General features: G+C 45.2%; 1 protein-coding gene across 1 annotated transcript in view; it reads right to left on the bottom strand.

The window, feature by feature from the left end:
- Positions 1-5,261: 5,261 nt before the first annotated feature.
- The window catches only part of tmeff1a (transmembrane protein with EGF-like and two follistatin-like domains 1a), a 55,465-nt gene continuing 41,228 nt past the window's right edge, over positions 5,262-19,498 (bottom strand). The window contains exons 5-10 of the mRNA XM_018674958.2: positions 14,387-14,483; positions 13,888-14,036; positions 9,218-9,277; positions 7,157-7,268; positions 6,878-7,039; positions 5,262-5,484 (exon numbers count right to left, since the gene is read on the bottom strand). Coding sequence (XP_018530474.1) covers positions 5,400-5,484; positions 6,878-7,039; positions 7,157-7,268; positions 9,218-9,277; positions 13,888-14,036; positions 14,387-14,483 — 665 coding nt within the window. The 3' untranslated portion in view covers positions 5,262-5,399. The remainder of the gene's footprint in view (positions 5,485-6,877; positions 7,040-7,156; positions 7,269-9,217; positions 9,278-13,887; positions 14,037-14,386; positions 14,484-19,498) is intronic.

Raw genomic sequence — 19,498 nt, 5'->3', positions numbered from 1 at the left:
GATAAACTCAGGGGGGAGCTGCAGTGCTCACACGAACCCCCCAGCTAAAAATAAAAACTCTTTGTAAGGCGACACTCGGACATTTTGGGAAGAGGCAGAGCAGGGGAAGATGGAAATCCCCACCCAAGTCCTGCTCTGCTTTGTTAGACCCACACAGACTGATTCATAATTTTCCATCATTTGCTCGTGTGTTGATGCGAGCAGCTGTGAAACATGTACATCAGCAGCAGCTTAGGAGTCATTCTGCAGCTCTGCAGTGACAGATGCAAAGAAGCCACAGTTGTCTGGTCTGATTACACAGTGCTGGAATGTTTTTGGGGATTAAACACTGCAGCTCTGCCCTTTTTACTTTCCCCTGGGGAGCAGAGTCCAAACATTGACTGAGACTGAGATCTGAGGCTCTTTATAGAGACAATTCCAGAGTGAGAGGAGTGTCAGAGTGACACTATTTTAACTCTCAGTCCTGCACACAGATTTATTCACCCTCAGCATCGCTGATGTGTTAACGTACAGCTCACGTCTCACGTGATTAACTGTTGGTCTTCAGCTCAGTTTGACTCCATGAAGCCAAAGTCATGAACTTCCTTTGTGATCTGTCAAGAACAACGTGTTGGAGAATGTGTGTTGTCCATGAATAAACACATGGATGTGTTCAAAATAAGACAGACACTCAGAGCCACTCCTCTTCAGCTTTAAGGCTTGGTTTATACGTCTGCACAGGACTGATGAGTGTTTCCTGTTTCCTCTTTGTAACTGGAGTTTAACAGTAAATAAAATGAATTTCCAGCTCAGTTTTTCTTCTGTGGACTCAGTGACGTTCAGCTCCACCCTGTCAGACGGAGGCAGAGCCTCAGGATCAGGGACTTTTTAATGAATGAACGTTGGATCATGATGAGTGTTTTTTTTACAGTGTGGTAGTTTGAAGTTGACTGATTGCTGAATCTGTTCGACTGAAGCCAGCAGCTGCTTCAGTCCCTGAGTGCACCCCCACCCACCTCCTCCTGTCTGTAACTCTATATTTACCCGGGGCAGTGTGCCTGAGGCCCCGCCCCTGCCTGAAATGTGCGACACGTTGGTTTATTTTCACGTGGGGAGGCGGCGACCTCTGCTCTGGTTCTGTCTTCTGCAGACGAGCAGTTTTTAATTAGACGGAGCATCGCTTAATGATTTAGCTCCTCCTCTCTGACAGGTGGGCGGAGGCTGATCATGATGACCTGAACTCGTTTTCAAACTCCGACAGGGCGAAGGTGGACACTCACTGTCAAGACAGCGTGATACTGAGTCAAAGTTCTAACAAGAACACTGGTGTTTTTGAACCAGGGCCTTATTTTCCATGTTTCTGGGGTTAAATGATTGACGGGGAAAAATCTTTGGAATTGGTGCAGTATTGATCAAGAACAAAGTCAAAGTCCGTCCACTAAAGTTCTTGTTTTTGTCTCTGACAGACTCAGATTGTTCTTCTCAGTGTCTGACAACATTATGATCGGATTCCTACAGAGACAGAGCTTTTTATTAAAGAGTCAGATCCTTTAGTTTAACCAGAAACATCTCTATATATCTCTACCAGACTCCATTGACAAAAACGGGGATTTTAATGAGCAGAACTCAGTAAAATCCCTGTTTTTGTGAATGGAGTCTGGCACTGATATGCAGTGATGTTCCTGGTTAAACTAAAAGCATCTTAATCTTTGGGAAAATAAGGCCCAGGTTCAAAAATACTGGGGTTAGTCTTTAAAGTTTGACATTTGACACCACCTTCCCCTGAACAGAGCAGCCTTAAAAAACAAGCAAAAAGCTTCAAATGCTGTTGTTACTCAATCCCACACTGACGATAAATAAATATCATGAACTAATAACACTGACATGATGTTACAAATTCAGTGTTTACTTCTGCCACCTGTCAGGAAACGTACAATTTACCGTTCACACGGTTTTTCTAACAGAGCTGACGACTTTCTAATGTTCCAGATGGATTTGTTGTGACAGTGCACTGACATGAGAGGATGGTGTGTATCTACAATGTTAGTGTTTAGTATGGAATTAGGACACTGTGTCTCTGTGGAGGAAAAACACAGTCTTTTGTCTCCTGTGACTGATCACACAGGTCACCTCAATAATCTGAGTTTCTGCACTCACATCACACACACACACACACACACACACACACACACACACACACGATTTCTGTGAACACACCATCATTAATCCATCACAGGAAGTGGAATACGATGTGGAATGAGCGCAGTGTCTGAACAGCGAAACACAAATGAAAAACAAACCTCACCGGACGCAGAGGGAGAAAAAACAAACCAAAGACCGTTTGAATGAAATGACACATCTGAACCTCCTGTGTACATTAAAAAAACATTTCCTTTTTTATTTTGGCAGAGACCAAAAATAGCCTCTCAAAGTCTACATGCAGAATATTAACATGTCAAACACATTCTAGTCACATTTAGAGAAGTTACGGCTGCGATGGTCGACGACAAGTAGAAACACGTTGCTCAGCGGAGGGGGTGGGGTGGGGGGGTTGACCTACGACCTGTAGACGTTACAGAAAAACTAGTGTGACAGAAAATAAAAACTATAAACACACAGAGAAGACGAACCTTCCTGAACCTCAGAGTTTCAGCTCCACAGATTCTCTGATCGTCTGAGTTCATGAGAAGGAACCGAACGTTCAAACCTTTTCTTAGTTAAATGTGTGTGAGAGTTCACGACGTCGGAACAGATCCACTGTCCACACACTGATTTAAACATGTTACTGTGAATGGACCTGATGATTCTGATGCCTGGTAACTGATTTACATGGCAACGTTCAGAATAAACAACATGACGTGTTCAAATGCTGCTGGAAAATACTGTGTCGGGTGAACTCTGCTCTGACCTCTCCAATACTGAACATGACAAACACGTTACACGGCTGCAGTTAGAAGGAAATGAAGGATCCGTTTAAATAAAATGAACAAGTGAAATTATAACAGCTGTTTCTGGACGCTGCTGTAGACGGTCTGTCGTAAAACATAAACTCAAACGTGTGGAACTGTGCTGAGGTGGAGTTTAAACACCCGACAACAACACAGTTCACCAAAGTATCGGACAGTTCGCAAAGACAGGATGGGACTCCGATATGAAACTTACACCTCGACAGGAAGAATTTAACAACAGGTTGTGTTACAGTGAAGGTAGGGACACGATGGACCAACACTGAAAAGGCATTTTCATTAGCTGGATGTACAGCTCCCACTCAGACAGTGGTTTGATCGTCTGTATATTTTCTCTAACGACTCTACGTACAGAACATGTCTGTCTGCTCTGTTTAATGTTAAGACTTCATTACATTATTACACTAAGAGACTTCAATGACAGTGACTTGGCTGCACACCACTAACATCTCTATGATCTGTATCTGATCACGTGTTCGTACCCGAAAGAAAACGAGGTCTTTAAAGGAGAACTCAGGGTTTTTAAACCTGGGTCTTATGTTCTCGTATGTTTGGCTGTAAATGATGATAGGGACAAAAATCTTTGGAATCGGTGCAGTATTGATCAAGAGCAGAGTAACCAGCCGCCTTGAACAACTGCTGCAACACAAACTAACAAATTGATCTGCTCAGTAAAATCCCTGTTTTCATCAATGGAGTCTGGTAGTGATATATAGAGATGTTTCTGGTTAAACTAACAGGATCTTCCTCTTTAACAAAAAGCTCTGTCTCTGTAGGAATCCTGTCATCATGTTGTCAGACACTGAGAATAACAGTCTGAGTCTGTCAGTGGTAAAAACAAGTAGTTTAGTGGACGTCCATTAAAGTGGACGATTGTCCATTGGATTAAACTTCAGCAGCTGTTTGTGGAAATATGGATTTTCAGAGCACACAGGAGTTACTTTGGCAGTTTTAATTGTTTGTAGCAGGAACATTAGAACTGAAATTGAAGATTAGAGGGTGATTACGATGTCAGTGGAAAAAACAAGAACTTTAGTGGACAGACTTTGATGGATTACACTGCAGCAGCTGTTAGCGGTAGCCAGGTTCTCCGTTCTTGATCAATACCGCACTGATTCCAAAGATATTTGTCCCTATCAATCATTTACAACAAAAAACATGGGAAACTACTACACAGGTTCAAAAATACCTGAGTTATCCTTTAAGGAAAATTTGTGCCCGTAGGATTATTACAGGATTTTCTGTCAGGGATTCTCTGTGCTTGGAATGTCTCACTGTGGAGCAAACGCAAAATTCAAACAAACAAAAGAAGAAAAAGAGACAACTATTTTCTCTCACATTCATAGAAAAGCCTTGATTACAGCCATCTCAGCTTTTTCCAATTACATGAAAAATACCATTAAAAGTTGAGCTTAGTTTGCAGAGAGTCCTGCAAACCCCCCAAAACAGCCGACAGCCTTCATTTACAATCCTCTGAGCGTTACAATCAACACCAATCTGTTCCTCGTTAAAGCAAGAGTGGTTTTAGAAGACTCCAAAGTTTTCAGGCTGCCTGATAAAGCAGCAGACTGCTCTTCAAACATTACACATTCCTTTCATTAACACTGAATAAAACCTCCCACTCAGTTTCCTCCATCCTTCTGTCCCACGCTGGGATTTCCTCTGAGACGGAGGAGGCGTCGAAGCCGTCAGCTTTTCTTTTTACAAAGTTAAAACTACACCACGGTACACAGGTTTCACGAGTCATGCGAATATACAGGAACTAGAATTTAAAAAGCAAAGTTTAGAACAAAAGTTAACATAAAAACCTGAAGTAAAAACTACTTTGAATAAAATCATTATAGTAATAATAATAAATTATTAGCTTGTTTAAACACAGTGAAGTCTTTACACAGAATTTCATACCAAAGAATAAGTGTAAACACCGGCTGGCCCCTGCTCTCCTCCTACAAAACATGGACAAAAAATTCAAAACAAACTGCATTTGGTGATCAGCTGCACATTATTAGTAAAAAGTGAAACAGCGAGGGGCCTAAAAAGAACCATTCTCAATAAATAGCACATTCCAGAGGGGCAGACTTTACTGTTAGCCAGTTTACCAAAGGTACCATATTTAGAAAGCGTTCAACGAAACCTCTAACGAAGCAGTTAAAGTAATTAAGACATCACACGTAGTAACGATGGAAAGTGACAGCGGGTTTTGTTGATTCAGCTCAATGTACTTGGTCAAACAAAAAATACATAATCATGATTGCACAAATAAATGTGCAACAATTCCATCCAAAGCAAAAAAAAAAGGAGAGAAAATAAGGCCCCTTAAATAAATACTCTCATTCCTCTTTTTAATGGTTTTTCCCAGGAGAGAAAAAAATGAAACCACACATCTACTGTTAAAAAATGGCATTCCCACGCCGTAAGAAAAAACTTATCAAAAAGAACCACCAACAAACACGGCTATACCATCCTGGAGTTAGTGTCCGAGGAAAAGTGTCCGAGGTTTTGTTTTTGCCGGCGACCTCTGTTGTTCTTCGGACATTTCCTGAAGAGACGGAGAGAAAAGATGAATTCATTCAGCTGTCGACTGTTTCATAAATCTGTTCTGTTTGTTTCTGATTTTCAACAAATCAAACGTGTCACACTCTAACAGACTCAGCGTAGAGCACTTCCACGTTTCAGATGAACGACTGCTTCTTTGATAAAAAGCTGAAGCTACAAACTGGAGGTGAGAAGCTAACTACATCTCCCAGGGTGCAGTTTGGTCAGACACATCCAGTCACCTCACAGTCTACAATGAAGACTTTAAATCCAATCTGTGTCTTCAGTGATTGACTGGGACAAAGTGGCAGCTCCTGTGCTCTGCTCTGTAAAACTCCTGTTTTTGTCAATGGAGTCTGGTGCTGATATTAGCTAGTTTTGGTGACCAGGTGCACTGCTCTTCCTCCAAACTGCACAGCTTCATAGGATTTTGTCCTTATTAATCAATAAGCAGTAAGAGTGATGCTTTAAAACTCAAACCACACGGTTCCTGTAGCCATGTTTCCTCTGTCTCTATGACGACTGCAGGCAGTTATTTCTATTTCTAACATGTTCATACAACGATTCGACTGTTTTACTGTCAAACAGCTGCTGAAAACGTCAACAATGAGCAGAGAGGCCGAGCTTTTCTTTTCTTGACGGAGTAAAGCGTGCTGCCTCGGAGGAGAGAAACGAGGCCAAATCAAATCCTGTTTAATTCTCCTCGGCTTTAAGCCTCGACTGTCAGCAGCAGCTCGTCCTCAGTCCTCTGCAGAACCTGACAGACGTCACCTACACTTCATGTGTGATGGAGGAACGATGAGGAGGTTTGTCTGACCTGTTTCTGTCCTCACTTCATTCAGGATCATCATCAACAGTTAGACTGTTATTATGTATTTAACTGTTAATCCACTGTGGATTAAAACCACTGTGGTGGAAAACACAATCCGTCTTTTCACCATCGTCCTCCTCACTGCAGGGATCAGTGTTTATGATGATATAGTTACAGCACTCAGTCACTCACAGGACGTAATTAATGAGAAGATTCATGTATATTCTCTGCCCCAAACATTAAAAAACATAAAGCCATGCCTGCATTTCTATAGTGTTTTATTTATATTAAGTCTCATCACAGGGTTTTACAAACACTACATCTGTTAATATACCCACTGCTTAATTCCACTGTTTGTGAGAACTCCTGCATTTACATTGAAAATTAAGGAGGAAAATAAGTGTAAACTCTGATGTTAATTAGTCAGTTTAAGGGATTTTTACCCCTTAAGAACCCGGTAATCCATTATCTTAATTCTTACTTAAATACCGAACAGGAACCTTAAAAGACCTGAAAGTGTAAATTAAGGAGGATTTTCTGAACCTTCGTCTCGATGCGTTCAGGTTTTCAGCGGACGCCTTCTTACCTCGTGATGCACATCACCACAGCAACGATGATGGCGATCTGCACGGCGCCGATGATGGCGGCGATGAGGACGTAGTGCAGCTTCTGTCCACTGGGAACCACGTAGAGGATGTTGAAGTCCTGAGGCTCGTCGCACTGAGGACCTTTGTAGCCGGCATCACATCTGAACACACACACACACACACACACACACACAGCACGAGTCCAGAGAGCATCAGGTCAGACTGATCTGTTACAGTTCACTCAGTGGGTTTCATCAGTAAGCTGACGTGTGACAGACCTGCAGGTGGCCATGTTGTACTTCATCTCACATTTCCCATGAACACAGAGGCCGGCGCAGGGAGTCGGCATCCCGGCGTAGAACCCGTCACCGTGATCCAGACCTGTGGTTTCTGAACAGGAAACGAGGAGGACGATGGTCACTGCTGCACACACCACTGCATCTCATACACTTTATTAAATGATTATATTCAATGATAAACACACAGATCCTGGAACAGTAAAGTGTGTCGGGGTTTGAAGGTTCACTGAACTTTAATCTGTGAGAAACAGAAGAGGCTCGTTCATACGTTCACTCACAGAGCCTTCCTGCTCAGTTACTGACTCCAGACCTGCCTGACATTAACGATCCTTAATGAACAGGGTGGGACGAGATCTCGCGACACTAAAACCTGATGATATTCTCGTTGTATCCAGGAGTTCCAGGAGAAGTCAGATGATATCGACTCAATGTGTCAAATAAAGAATGGTCACACGCTGACAGTGATGTTACACAGGGAGCAGCTGAACCTCTTCAACCACTGACCAGCTGCTGTCCATTGAAAACACCCTGCAGTGATGTGACTGAGGTTTTCTTCCTTCATTACTGAGTGTGAACGGTTGAGTCGGTGAGGTCTCTGTGATCACATGGTCAAAGCAGAGGAGGAAACACTGAGTGCAGCAGCGTCTTCAGCTCGGCCTCATTATCAGACTGTGTCCTTCACTGCCTGTCATGTTGACAATGCAGCAGTTTAATCCGATCCTGCTTTTGTCCGTCTGTGAGTCCACGTTAAAGTCAAAGTGGAGGAGGTGATGGAGCTGAGGAGGATCGCTCCTCCTGAGATGCTGCAGTGGGCGAGCTGCAGATCAGAAACCCTCTGGATTCTGTTTCATCTCCTCTTTGATCTAAAACTCAACATTTGCATGGTGCAGCGTGGAAACACCCTCATTCTGCTCCGCTAATCTGTGTGTGTACTTGGGAGAAGTGAGAGCGTCACACGGCGCTCGGCTCAGAGGACGACGAGCTCACATTATTCTCAGTATCAGGTTCAGAGCTGCGGGGGGGTTGTTATTGTGTATCGAGGAGATTTTCATTAAATCTTATCCTTGGCTTATTGCTGCTCGGCAGGTTCAGACGCAGGTTAACAGGCTGCTCACAGGAAGTTTTACCATCAGCTGCATTACAGGCAGGAAAGTAGATTTACAGCACAGTTACACAACCTGAGTGGAAATGAGCACAAAGTCTCTGAGGTCGTTAACATGTGGAGTGATTGTTGTCTCAGCCACGTTAGAGGTGCAGCTCCGGACAGACACACTGACTTTTCACCTCGTCCAAAAGACTACAGCTACTCACACACCCAACAGATTAACCCTGAGTGTCAGTGTATCAGTCTGTGCAGCTGAATATCTAAACCAGTCTGCCTGACTCATCGATCCTTTATCTGACTGAGGTCCGTTCAGGTTCGAATCTGAAATCTCAGAGGAGCTGAGTCTTGATAAATCCATGGAGCTGTCCGTGGTGCTGAAGCAGCCTCTCTCCAGTCGGCTCCACCTCAGATCTAGAATGTTCTGGAAACGATAAACCCTCTGTTCTACACTGCAGCCTGTAAACTCTGCAGAGTGTGTCCTTCATGAAGTGAGGAGCAGACAAGACCACCAGACCTGAGACCAGGTTTCTCTCCTCATCCTAATTTAAAGGCGTAGTAGGGAGAGGAGGAGGATAACTGGATAAAATGGAGGTGTAGAAACAGAAATGTCCGTTATGGTTGAAGCGTCCCACATCAGCGTCGCTGGAGTGACAGAGAGCGATCAGACGTCTCCATCCTCCACACTTCTTCTTCTTCTTCTCCTCAGCAGCAGATCTTCACAGAGAGAAGCTGCCTCTCTGGTCTGATCAGTGAACCTGAGGTCGTCTGTCTGAATGAACAGACTGAGGTTCAGTGAGACGTCGACCGACTCATTATGAACAGACTGAACTATCAGGAGTGATCAGCTGCTTCACTGAGGTGAGAGAGGAACAGTGGGTGCAGGTCCAGAGACCAGTGGGTCAGATGATATTTCAGTGAACAGGTAACGTCCTCACCTAAGCCGTTTATTTTGAAAGGGCTGCTGTCGTCTTTCTTCCCCAGTTTCTCTTTATCAGCTGTGGAGGAAACACAGACACACAGTTACACATTTCATCCAGACGCTCGACTTCCTGTCCTGTGTCTGTTTCTGTGTGTGTGTGTGTGTGTGTGTGTTGTTTACAGACTAAAGGATATGGAGGAGGATGTTTACTCGCCGTCTGAGTCTCGCTCTGTCGAGCTGGTGAAGGGTCAATCTGAGCCTCACTGTGTGTGTGTGTGTGTGTGTGTGTGTGTGTGTGTGTGTGAGATGATGGTGGGTGATGACACACAAACAAACACACAAACAAACAAAGAAGCCGTGGGTTTGCTGTGATGTTGTTGTTGTTTAGTTTTCTGTCGACAGGCTTCATGTCGTCATGATGTCGACTGCAGGACGAGCTGCTGGGAATGTTAACCAGCACACACACACACACACACACACACACACACACACACAGACACACACACACACACACACACACAGACCTGAAATAAACACAAAGAAACAAACACACACACTCATCCATTTTTAATGCTCCATCATTCCTCAGGACATATTGACAAACTCTCTCTCTCTCCTTCTCTCTCACTGTCTCTCCCCCCTCCCTCCCTCTCCCTCTCCCTCCCCCTCCCTCCCCCTCCCTCCCCTGAAAATAAACACTATGTGGACAGACCTGTGTGGTTAAAGTGCAGCCATTTCTCTCTTTCACACTTAGATGGTGCTAAAGGTTTTACATGTTGGAGATGAACTCAGTCCTGAGGTCTGAACCAGGACCTCAGGTCCTCTCTGAGCCGGTTCCACAGTCCAGGACAAAGACTGGAGGTTTAGGTTTGAACTGAGAGCAGCTCAGTGTTGACTGCTTTCATTATCAATCAATCTGACTGTTGAAGACTGAGCTGAAGGTGACGTCTTCAAATGTCTTGGTTTGTTCCATCAAAGGCCAAAAGTCCCTAAAATATTCAGGTTACAGTGAAACCTGAAGAAAAGCAGCAAATATAGAGTGAGATGATTAAAATGAAGAATGAATGAAGGATTATTTCACTGACTGATCATCTCCTAATCACTTCAGCTCTATGTCTTTTATCTTTTAAAATGCTCTGTTCCCTCTGATGGATGATGATCTGTTATCTGTTGTTGCTGAGACGACTCAGTCAAACAGTAAAATGTCTGTTTGTCCTGTTCCTTCCAATCGAAGCGTCTGGTTTCTGGTGAATCAAAGCGTTGGCTCGCCGCCCTGAGGAGAGAGCAGATCAGCAGAGAGGGCAGGTGCTCCTCACCTCAGGGTGCTCGACACCCACATACCCCCCACCCACCTCCCACCTCCCCGAGCCAATCAAACGCTCGGCCTCCGGCCACCTCGGAGCTATAACTGCTGACAAGAAATCCATAAATCCTGCCAGGTTAGCGTCTCCTGCCAACACCCAGAGTGTCTCCAGTCAGACGACACGTTGTGATTCAAGGTGAGTCTATCAACATAAATCAGATCTTAGAAGATACTGGAGGATGCAGAGAGACTAACACCCCAACACAGAGCCTCAGTGATGATCCGAGGAGCCAACGTGACTCATCTCATTTCTCATCCTCTGCCTTCTGCAGATGTTAGGAATGAAACAGTCGCTCTGTCAGGAGAGAGGAGCAGTGAACACTGTGGACCTGGTTTCAGTCAGAGCTGTGACTACATGTGTGTACAGTCTGGATTCGGCTTCAGGTTAAAACAGGAAGTGGATTAATGTGGTGTGGAATCAGAGCTCAGCTCCCATGGAAACAAACTGCACGCTCCGTTTGTGGGTTAATTGAAAACATTGGTGATTAGACACATTCATTTGTCTGACACGGTTTTAATAATGAGGCTGATTTATGGCAGAGATGAAACGGTCACAGTCAGCAGTCAGCAGTGTTCACAGGGGGGGGCGACATCAATCCTGCATTTTACTACATCAGCAAGTTACTGTGGAATAATGAGCCCTGTCTACTGCACCTCCATAAAGTCACAGGTGGACGAAGCAGGGTTAAAGATTTCCTCTGAAATAAATCAAATCTCCTCAGTTTCATCAACATGGACTCATCTGGACAAACACTCTGCTTTATGACCACATGAAGGAGGAAAAGAACGAAGGAAGGATGGAAGGAAAGAGTAAAGTGAAAAGGACAAGAAGAGAAAGAAGAGAGAAGAAACAAAGGAAAGAAAAACAGAATAAATAATAAAAGAAAGAAGGAAGAAGTAAAAACAGAAGAAAGATGGAAAGAGTAAAGAAAAGAGGGAAGAAACGATGACAGGAAGAACTGAGGGAAAGAACGGAAGAAAAGTGAAATCAGAAAGTAAAGAAGAAGAAATGAACAAAGGAGGGAGAGAGGAATGAGGAAGGACAGAAAGAAAACACAGGCTTCTGTTTGTGTCAGTAAAATGTCTGCAGCTCTGTTTACTCTGATATCTACACTCATTCACTGAGTGAACCTGAAGGCACCACAGAGAAAACACAGGCCAGAAACAGCTGCTGACAGAGACGATGACCTTTGACCCTCGACCACCGAACTCAATCACTTCACCCTTCAGTCCAGCTGATCTTTGAGGCTTCTGATCAACGTCTCTGAAATCTGATGGGACGACAGCCTGAAAACACTGAGCAGCGGGCGGAGGAGAGCTGCTGAACACCTGACCCTGAACCTAACACCACCTACACTGACAGACTGTGTTCATCTGCATCGTGAAACCAGACAGAGGAATCACCTGGTCACTCTGAATATTCCTGCTCATCCAAACAGAGAGCTGGAACTGGCTTCATTCTGTGGACTCAATCAGAGAAACTGTTTCACTCCCAGTCTCTTCTTTCATCTGAGGATCAGTGAGTGTTTGAGTCTCTCAGGATCCATAAAATGCTTTTCATTTACAGGCAGTTTGCTGCTGAGGGATGGGCCTCCTTCATAATTCACCCAGGATACGGCGGCCATTTTCTGAAGCTCAACAAGCCTGGATGACGGGATTTTACAGCTTGGATTCAATAAAACAGCGACGGAGGCATCGGCAGGTAGATCTGTCTGCACACAGGCCGAGGAGGAGGCTGCTGTCGCTCACGTCGCAGTCGAGGTCGCAGGTCGACGCTGCGAGCGGCGAGGGCTGCAGCTAAATCCACAGAAATCCAGGTGTTTCCAGAATCTGACCAAAGTGCCAGAGAGAGTATTTACAGGCTAACAGCTTCACTGAGCTGAGGCACAAACACTCTGCTACAGGGCAGGTCTATGTGACGCTGAGACACAAACGACACACACACAAACGAGTCACAGCTTCTCTGTGACTCATGTTTCAGCAGGTAACTCTTATTACCACATCACCTGCTGCAGGACCAGGTCCTGAGCTCCTCATTGGCTGAGCAACACCTTGGCGACAGAGCCTCGCGCAGCGCTTCCGGCCGGCCGCCACCGAGCCGCACGCCGAGTTTCAAATCCTCCGCCTCCGCCCGCTCGCTCATGCACGTCAGCGAACAGCGTGACGGCAGAGGTCTCAGAGAGACGAACAGACTGACTGCCATGATGGAAACAGGTCACACACACTCTGACCGTGTGTTTCTGCTGTCAGTGAATCCTCTGTGAGGAGTCGAACCAACGCTCGACTGATTCCACTGCTCAGAGACGGCTGAGCTGCAGAGCTCCGTCCACAGCACACTGTTGCACTGGGCGACATGTTCTTTCATCACCACCAACACACACACACACACACACACACTCAGCAGCAGAAACGCTGATTAATCCGCCAGTGAAAATAGTCCCAAACAAACCTGTTGGGCGGGGGCCAACAGGTCAGTTCAGCGTCACCACCAGCTGGGATTGTGGGTAACCGTGGTCAGAGATAAACGCAGACTCTGCTGAACGTAGTTACATCCCTCAGTCCTGGACAGTTCTCTGATCAGTACAAAGCAGTAAAGCAAACACAGCGTTGGCCTGTTAGCAGCAGGAGCGTGGAGCGAACACGACTCAAACTCAAACACTCCTGTTTGATAAAGCTGCTGATTCAGGAAATCACTGAGCCGCTTTTTAAAAGATGAGACCACAGGAAATCTATACGAGAATATCCCTGAATATTTTCTGTTCATCAGACAAAACAGGAAGTTTGACTCTGGGTCCTGGTCTCATTGAACAGTGAATGAATGACACCACCACGGTTTCTAACCTGAGCTGGTAACATGACTCGTGGACAGTCCTGACAGACCCTATGAAGATTCTATATGTTTGGCTGTATACTGTGAGAAGTCTAACTTAAGTTCAGTACTGACAGAGTCAAACACCCACCATGTGTTTTTAACCTGCTCTGTTCACTGCTCTCATCAGAAGGAGGCTGGCAGAGCAGTGAATGAGCAGCGTGCTGTTACATCTCCACACTCGCTCCACTCCGTCCTGTTAAAGTGTGAGCCCTCACTTTCCACGACCTCCTGAACTCTGGACTAAAAAGCAGCTTTTTATTAAGATGCACTTTTTCGATCGTGGTCTTTGTAAATATATTTTAAGCAGATTTGGTTAAAGACGTCTGGATCTGAAGTTATCAGAGAAACAAAGAAGCAAACGCTTCTTTAACCAGCTTCCACCTGCACACACACCTCATCAGCTCCCGCCCCCTCCAGGTGATACAATGTGATTCATTAAGCTGGGTCTTACCGGGGCACCTGCCCAGGTGTTTGACGTCGATCTGCTCCTGCTTCATGCACGACGCCTCTCGGACCAGGCAGGGGTTGTTGTAGGAGTTTCCGTCGGTGGCGCACACGGGGTTTTCGTTGTGGCCGCTGCAGTCGATGTTACATATGCACCTGAGGAGAGGAGTCATGAGTCACAGGGGGAATAAATGTTCGGTCTGGAGCCTGAACATGTCTTTGTCACACGGCTCCATCAGCACTACATCGTTAGCCCAGACACATCCACCAGTCTTCTAAATGAAGACACGGCTCATTAATCTCCCACAGTCTGGCTGTCTGCAGATAAAAAGAACGACTTTTAATTCTTCTCAGGATCAGACACGTAGACGCTACAGTTCAGAGCAGGATTCATGTTTTCAAATGAATTCACACATTCATTCCCACAGACTGAAAGATAAGCTTCATCTTTCCAAACATCTCAGCTCATTCCTCCAATCGAGGACTGTTACAAGTCAAACACTCACCACACGTCCTCCGAGTCTTCGTCACACTCTGCTCCATATTTACATGTGCTGCACTTGGTGAACTTCTTCCCAACGTCCGAGCCTGAACCCTCGTCGTCTGAGAGAAACAAACAAAACTGCATCAATAAAACTGGGGTTTATCATTCAGAGGAAACACACTGACAGAATCAGATTGTTATTCAGTGTCTGACAACATTATGGAGAGGATTCCTACAGTGAGTTCAACCAGAAACATCACTCTACCAGCACCAGACTCCACTGACAAAAACAGGGATTTTACTGAGCAGAACACAGGAGCTGCTGGTCAGTGTGTGTGTTACTGTGTGGTACTTTTACTGCAGTAAAGTATCTGATTACTTCTTCCACCACTGAAAGTCACACAGTAACACAGACACACTAACAGATGGAGGCAGTGGTATTCCAGCAGCTCCTGGTTAAATCCCTGTTTTTATCAATGGAGTCTGGTAGAGATATATAGAGATGTTTCTGGATCTGACTCTTTAATAAAAAGCTCTGTCTCTGTAGGAGTCCTCTCATCATGTGGTCAGACTGTCACAGATAAGGACAGAGCAGAGTTCAGCTGTATTGTCAGATGAGTTTAATGGAGACAGTAAGGACCTTTAGAGGAGCAGTGATTCCTGACACTGAGCCTTTTATTCTGGAGTCCAGATGTTTCCCCAGAGGTGAGGTCAAAGTGAAGAGAGTCAGGTCTGTGTCATCACCTGTTCACCTGTGACTCTCCACACCTGGTTGAGCAGTAATCACTCCTCTAACATCTTGAAGGCTTCGTCCTCTAACCTCAGTCTCTGTTCAGCTCTACCAGCTCCACATTTTCCAGCCCTGAACAACATAATCAGCTTTTACTGTTATTACTTTCTGCACTTGATTTCGTTTCCCAAACAACCTCCGGCTCACATCAGTTTGTGCTCCTGTGAGCGGCGTCGTGCCGTTAACACTGATGACACCATTTCTAGCATCAACACACGACACGGCTCACACACTTTTCTATCAGACACAGCTGAGTGTGTGAGCAGGCTCCCGGAGCTTATCGGCCAAATGGAAACAGAGCCACACATTATCACCTTACCATATTCTTCTTATTATTATCATTACAGGGGATGCGTTTAATGCCATCTCGCATGACGGCGTCCATTTTCCAGCAGAGAGCGAGCGTGGAGCAGACGAGACGACGGTAACAAGCAGAACATCAAATATCAAAGAGCGGCAGGAATTATTCATGGCTGCCTTTCATCAGGGGAGCCATTCTCATGATTCATCAAGTCCAATTTTGTCGTGTAATAGAGGAAACGCTCGGCGCCATCAAGAGCACTGAAATTAATCCACAGCAAATGACAGGAAATGTAATGACCACGCTGCACGCCACACAACGCCACACCTGGACGCATCACACTGTCTACTCAACCTCACAGACTTAGGTTGTTTTCTTAAAAAGACAGAAGTGAAAGAAATCAGACTAATCTGTTCAAAAGGTAAAGTAACAGACAGAGCCGGACGACCACAACGTGACACATTCACAGCACGAGTCAAAGCACATTATTGGCTGGATATCATCACAGCTTTGTCCCACACGTAGGTAAAGATCATATCCTAATTTAAAGCTGCCACAGTGTGTCTCTGGGTAGGGTGGACAGGTGGACAGGTGGACAGGTGGACAGGTGGACAGGTGCAGTGTCAGCAGTAATGTGGACTCTGTAGAGGGCGAGCTGAGTGGATTTACCTGTGGATCTGTGAGAGAGAAGCTGAGATGAGTTTCCTCTGCAGGGCGTCTCTGGTTAATATGTGTGATGTTGGTTAACTGAAGTTATTACCGTCAGCCTTCATCATTATTAAACAGCACTCTGATCAAAGGTTGGCTCGGCCTGTTAACACTCTGTAATTAACTGGAGCTGCAGAAGCACAACTGAAGCCAAGTGGCAGCAAAATCCAAAAACTGATGAAGACAATGTGTTGGTGTATAAAGTCACCTGACTTCACTTCTGCTGCAGATTTCTGCACACTATAAAAAATGTGACTTAGAGCGACAATATGATTTAAATGGCTTGAGAGGACAGACTCTGAAGTGTGTGTGTGTGTGTGTGCCTGCTGGCTGACAGATTGGCCTGCTGTGTGTGGATGTATTGAACATGGAGAGCTCAGTCGGAGCTCGGAGGCTGCCGATCGATCGACGAGGATCCGCAGCAGAGAGGCTCTTTGTTTCTGTTGGACTTTGCTGACAGCAGGAAGCTGCTGCTGCCGCCGCTTTACACAGGCTCCGCCCACAGCCAGATACACCACCACTGCACCAGCCATCACACACACACACACATCCAGTGACCAGCAACATGAGGATCTGATCAGCTTCTCAACAATCTCTCATTTCAGACACACGACTCTTCATCTGCCTGAACCCTGAGAAACGACCTTTATCACAATCAGACTTTACTGCCAAGTAAGTTTGCACATACAAGGAATTTGTCTTGTATTGATAATAAAGGACAGTTATAATAAAAAGAAAAGAGCAAAAACTATAAGATCCTTCAGTTTAACCAGAAACATCTCTATATATCACTCCCAGACTCCATTGATAAAAACAGGGATTTAACCAGGAGCTGCTGGAATACCACTGCCTCCATCTGTTAGTGTGTCTGTGTTACTGTGTGGTACTTTTACTTCAGTAAAGTATCTGATTACTTCTTCCACCACTGAAAGTCACAGTAACACAGACACACTAACAGATGGAGGCAGTGGTATTCCAGCAGCTCCTGGTTAAATCCCTGTTTTTATCAATGGAGTCTGGTAGAGATATATAGAGATGTTTCTGGATCTGACTCTTTAATAAACAGCTCTGTCTCTGGTGGAATCCTCTCATCATGTTGTCAGTGGTAAAGAACTTTAGTGGACGTACCACCCAGATTAAAAAATACCAGAGTAAAAGCTGTGGATACTTCTTCCACCCCTGCAGCTCGGACAGAAATAAATAATAAATCCTAATTATAAGGAGCAGTTACTAACATGTCCACCTTCTGTCCAAGTTCAGGTTCATCTCCTGTAATGACCACTATGTTTCTTAATTAGCAAATGCTGCTAACAGTATGGAAAACAGCATTAATACTGACTGCTGAGGTCAGGATGAATTCATGCTGTTTTATCTTTGAAAACCGTCCGCCGCTGATTTCATTTAAACTCTCAGACGGTTTATTCTGTCCAGTCTGTGCAGTGACCTTCCTCCTGTTTCACACTCACATCATCACAGTCTGACTTCAACATGACTTCATCCTCAAAACGTCTTCCTTTTATCTAAAGGAAACAGCAGCACGTGATCCGATGATTCACAGTTTAATGTCCAAACAACGCCAACACGTTTCCTCTGAGAACTGACAGAGCTGAGAGATCACATCGTTCACATCAGTTACACTGAGAGGGAACGGACTGCAGACTGTGAGGCACCGAGGAGCAACATGGAGACCACACACACACATTTCCCATTATGGAGGCAGGAGAGGGCTAATTAGATGTCGACTGAAAAGGTTAAAGGATCAAACTGACAGATCAGGATGGAAGCGGAGAGCAGCTGAGACGAATCCTCGCCGCCGTGAAAACACATTCAGGCTCCGTCTGTGGGGAATCAGCATGCAGCTCACACCCTGCCCCCCCACCCCTGCCAAGCTCGTGTACAACTAATGCATTGGTAAATGTGTTTTGTCACCGTCCACATATTTCATTCCCCACAATACGCACTCCTGCAAAGTGGTTAAAAATCTCCTCCACACGTTTTCAGACATTCAAAAAAAGAATCTCGAATATGAACATCACAGTCAACCAACAAGAAAACACTCCTCCTTTTTAGTGCAGGGGGTTTTCATTTTGAACTACAACGACAGTCGTTCCCAAAGTGTTTTAGTTCCTGTCCCTGGAGTCAGAGTCCTGCCGGTTAGAGGAGGAACAACAGAGGGAATGAGAATCGAGTGTTTGGAGCAGGAGGTGAAGAGCTCGTCCCTCGTTTCAGATCCAGGCTGAGTGACGTTAAGCAAGAACAAATCACACGCTGACACTTGTGTCTGCAACACATGAGACCTGCTCCACCACCTGAAAAAACACCACCGGCTGCAGCAGGTGATGCATGAAGGTCAGGAGGAGTAACGTCAGCGTGCAGCAGCGCTGTGCACTGCTTCATCCTCTAGAAAACACACTCACACATGAGATTAATAATCACCTCTTCACTGCTGCTCCAGATACAGGTCTATTCAGTCAAGATACACTGATCTGCCAAAAGGAAAGTGACTGTTAAGAATCCTCTTATCTTTGCAGCTCAAACCAACCACAGCTGAAGGAGAGGGAATCATCAGCTGTGTCAGTCTGCAGCAAAACCTGCCTCGTACTCATTCACAAATTACACAGGTGCTAAAATCAAGAACTATCTACCAGCAACACTGGCTCCTGCTCTCTGCCTGACGCCACTTATTTCAAATCATTGCAGACAAACAGTTAATCAGTGCTGTGAACACAGAGGCTTAAACCTTTAGATCCATGTGTCTGTGTTTGGAGAGTAAAAGACCAACATGAAGCTGCTGAAGTCAGCTTTAATAATTCATCTGTGAGGCTCCACCAGTCAGGAATCACCGGATCATCGGCTCCACCCACATGCAGATGGTGGAGAAACCGTCTCTCCGGAGGCCGCCTCCAATTAAAACCCCCCAGCAGCCATATTAAACAACAAACACCGTGGTTGGCGCTCACAGATGGTCGCAAAATGTCTCTGTTGCCAAATTTGGCAACAGCGAGGCTTTGAGCTCGACTCCCACGAGATGGAAAATATCAGTCCATTCATCAGGGAGGAGTAAACGCAGAGACTGAAAACCTCCACATGGCCTTTATCAGAGAAGTTCATTTTCAACGAGGGAGGGTGGGCGAGGTGGGAGATACAAAACGACACACAGAGGAAGAATAACACGTCCAGGCTTCACACGGACACGTTTGACCCCAGCACTGATTAGTTTCTTCATATCAGCTCAGGCACTTAATGTTTGTGGAGGGCAGATAAAGATTCAGCTGTAATTGATTTGTGTTTGACTTTCACTCGGAGCAGACGTGAAGCCGGAAATGAAATCTTTA

The sequence above is a fragment of the Lates calcarifer genome, linkage group LG4 (genome assembly GCF_001640805.2).
Source record: "Lates calcarifer isolate ASB-BC8 linkage group LG4, TLL_Latcal_v3, whole genome shotgun sequence".
In the NCBI taxonomy this organism is placed as follows: Eukaryota; Metazoa; Chordata; class Actinopteri; family Centropomidae; genus Lates; species Lates calcarifer.
Note: the sequence above shows the minus strand (reverse complement) of the source record. Positions and strands in the feature narration are given on the sequence as shown.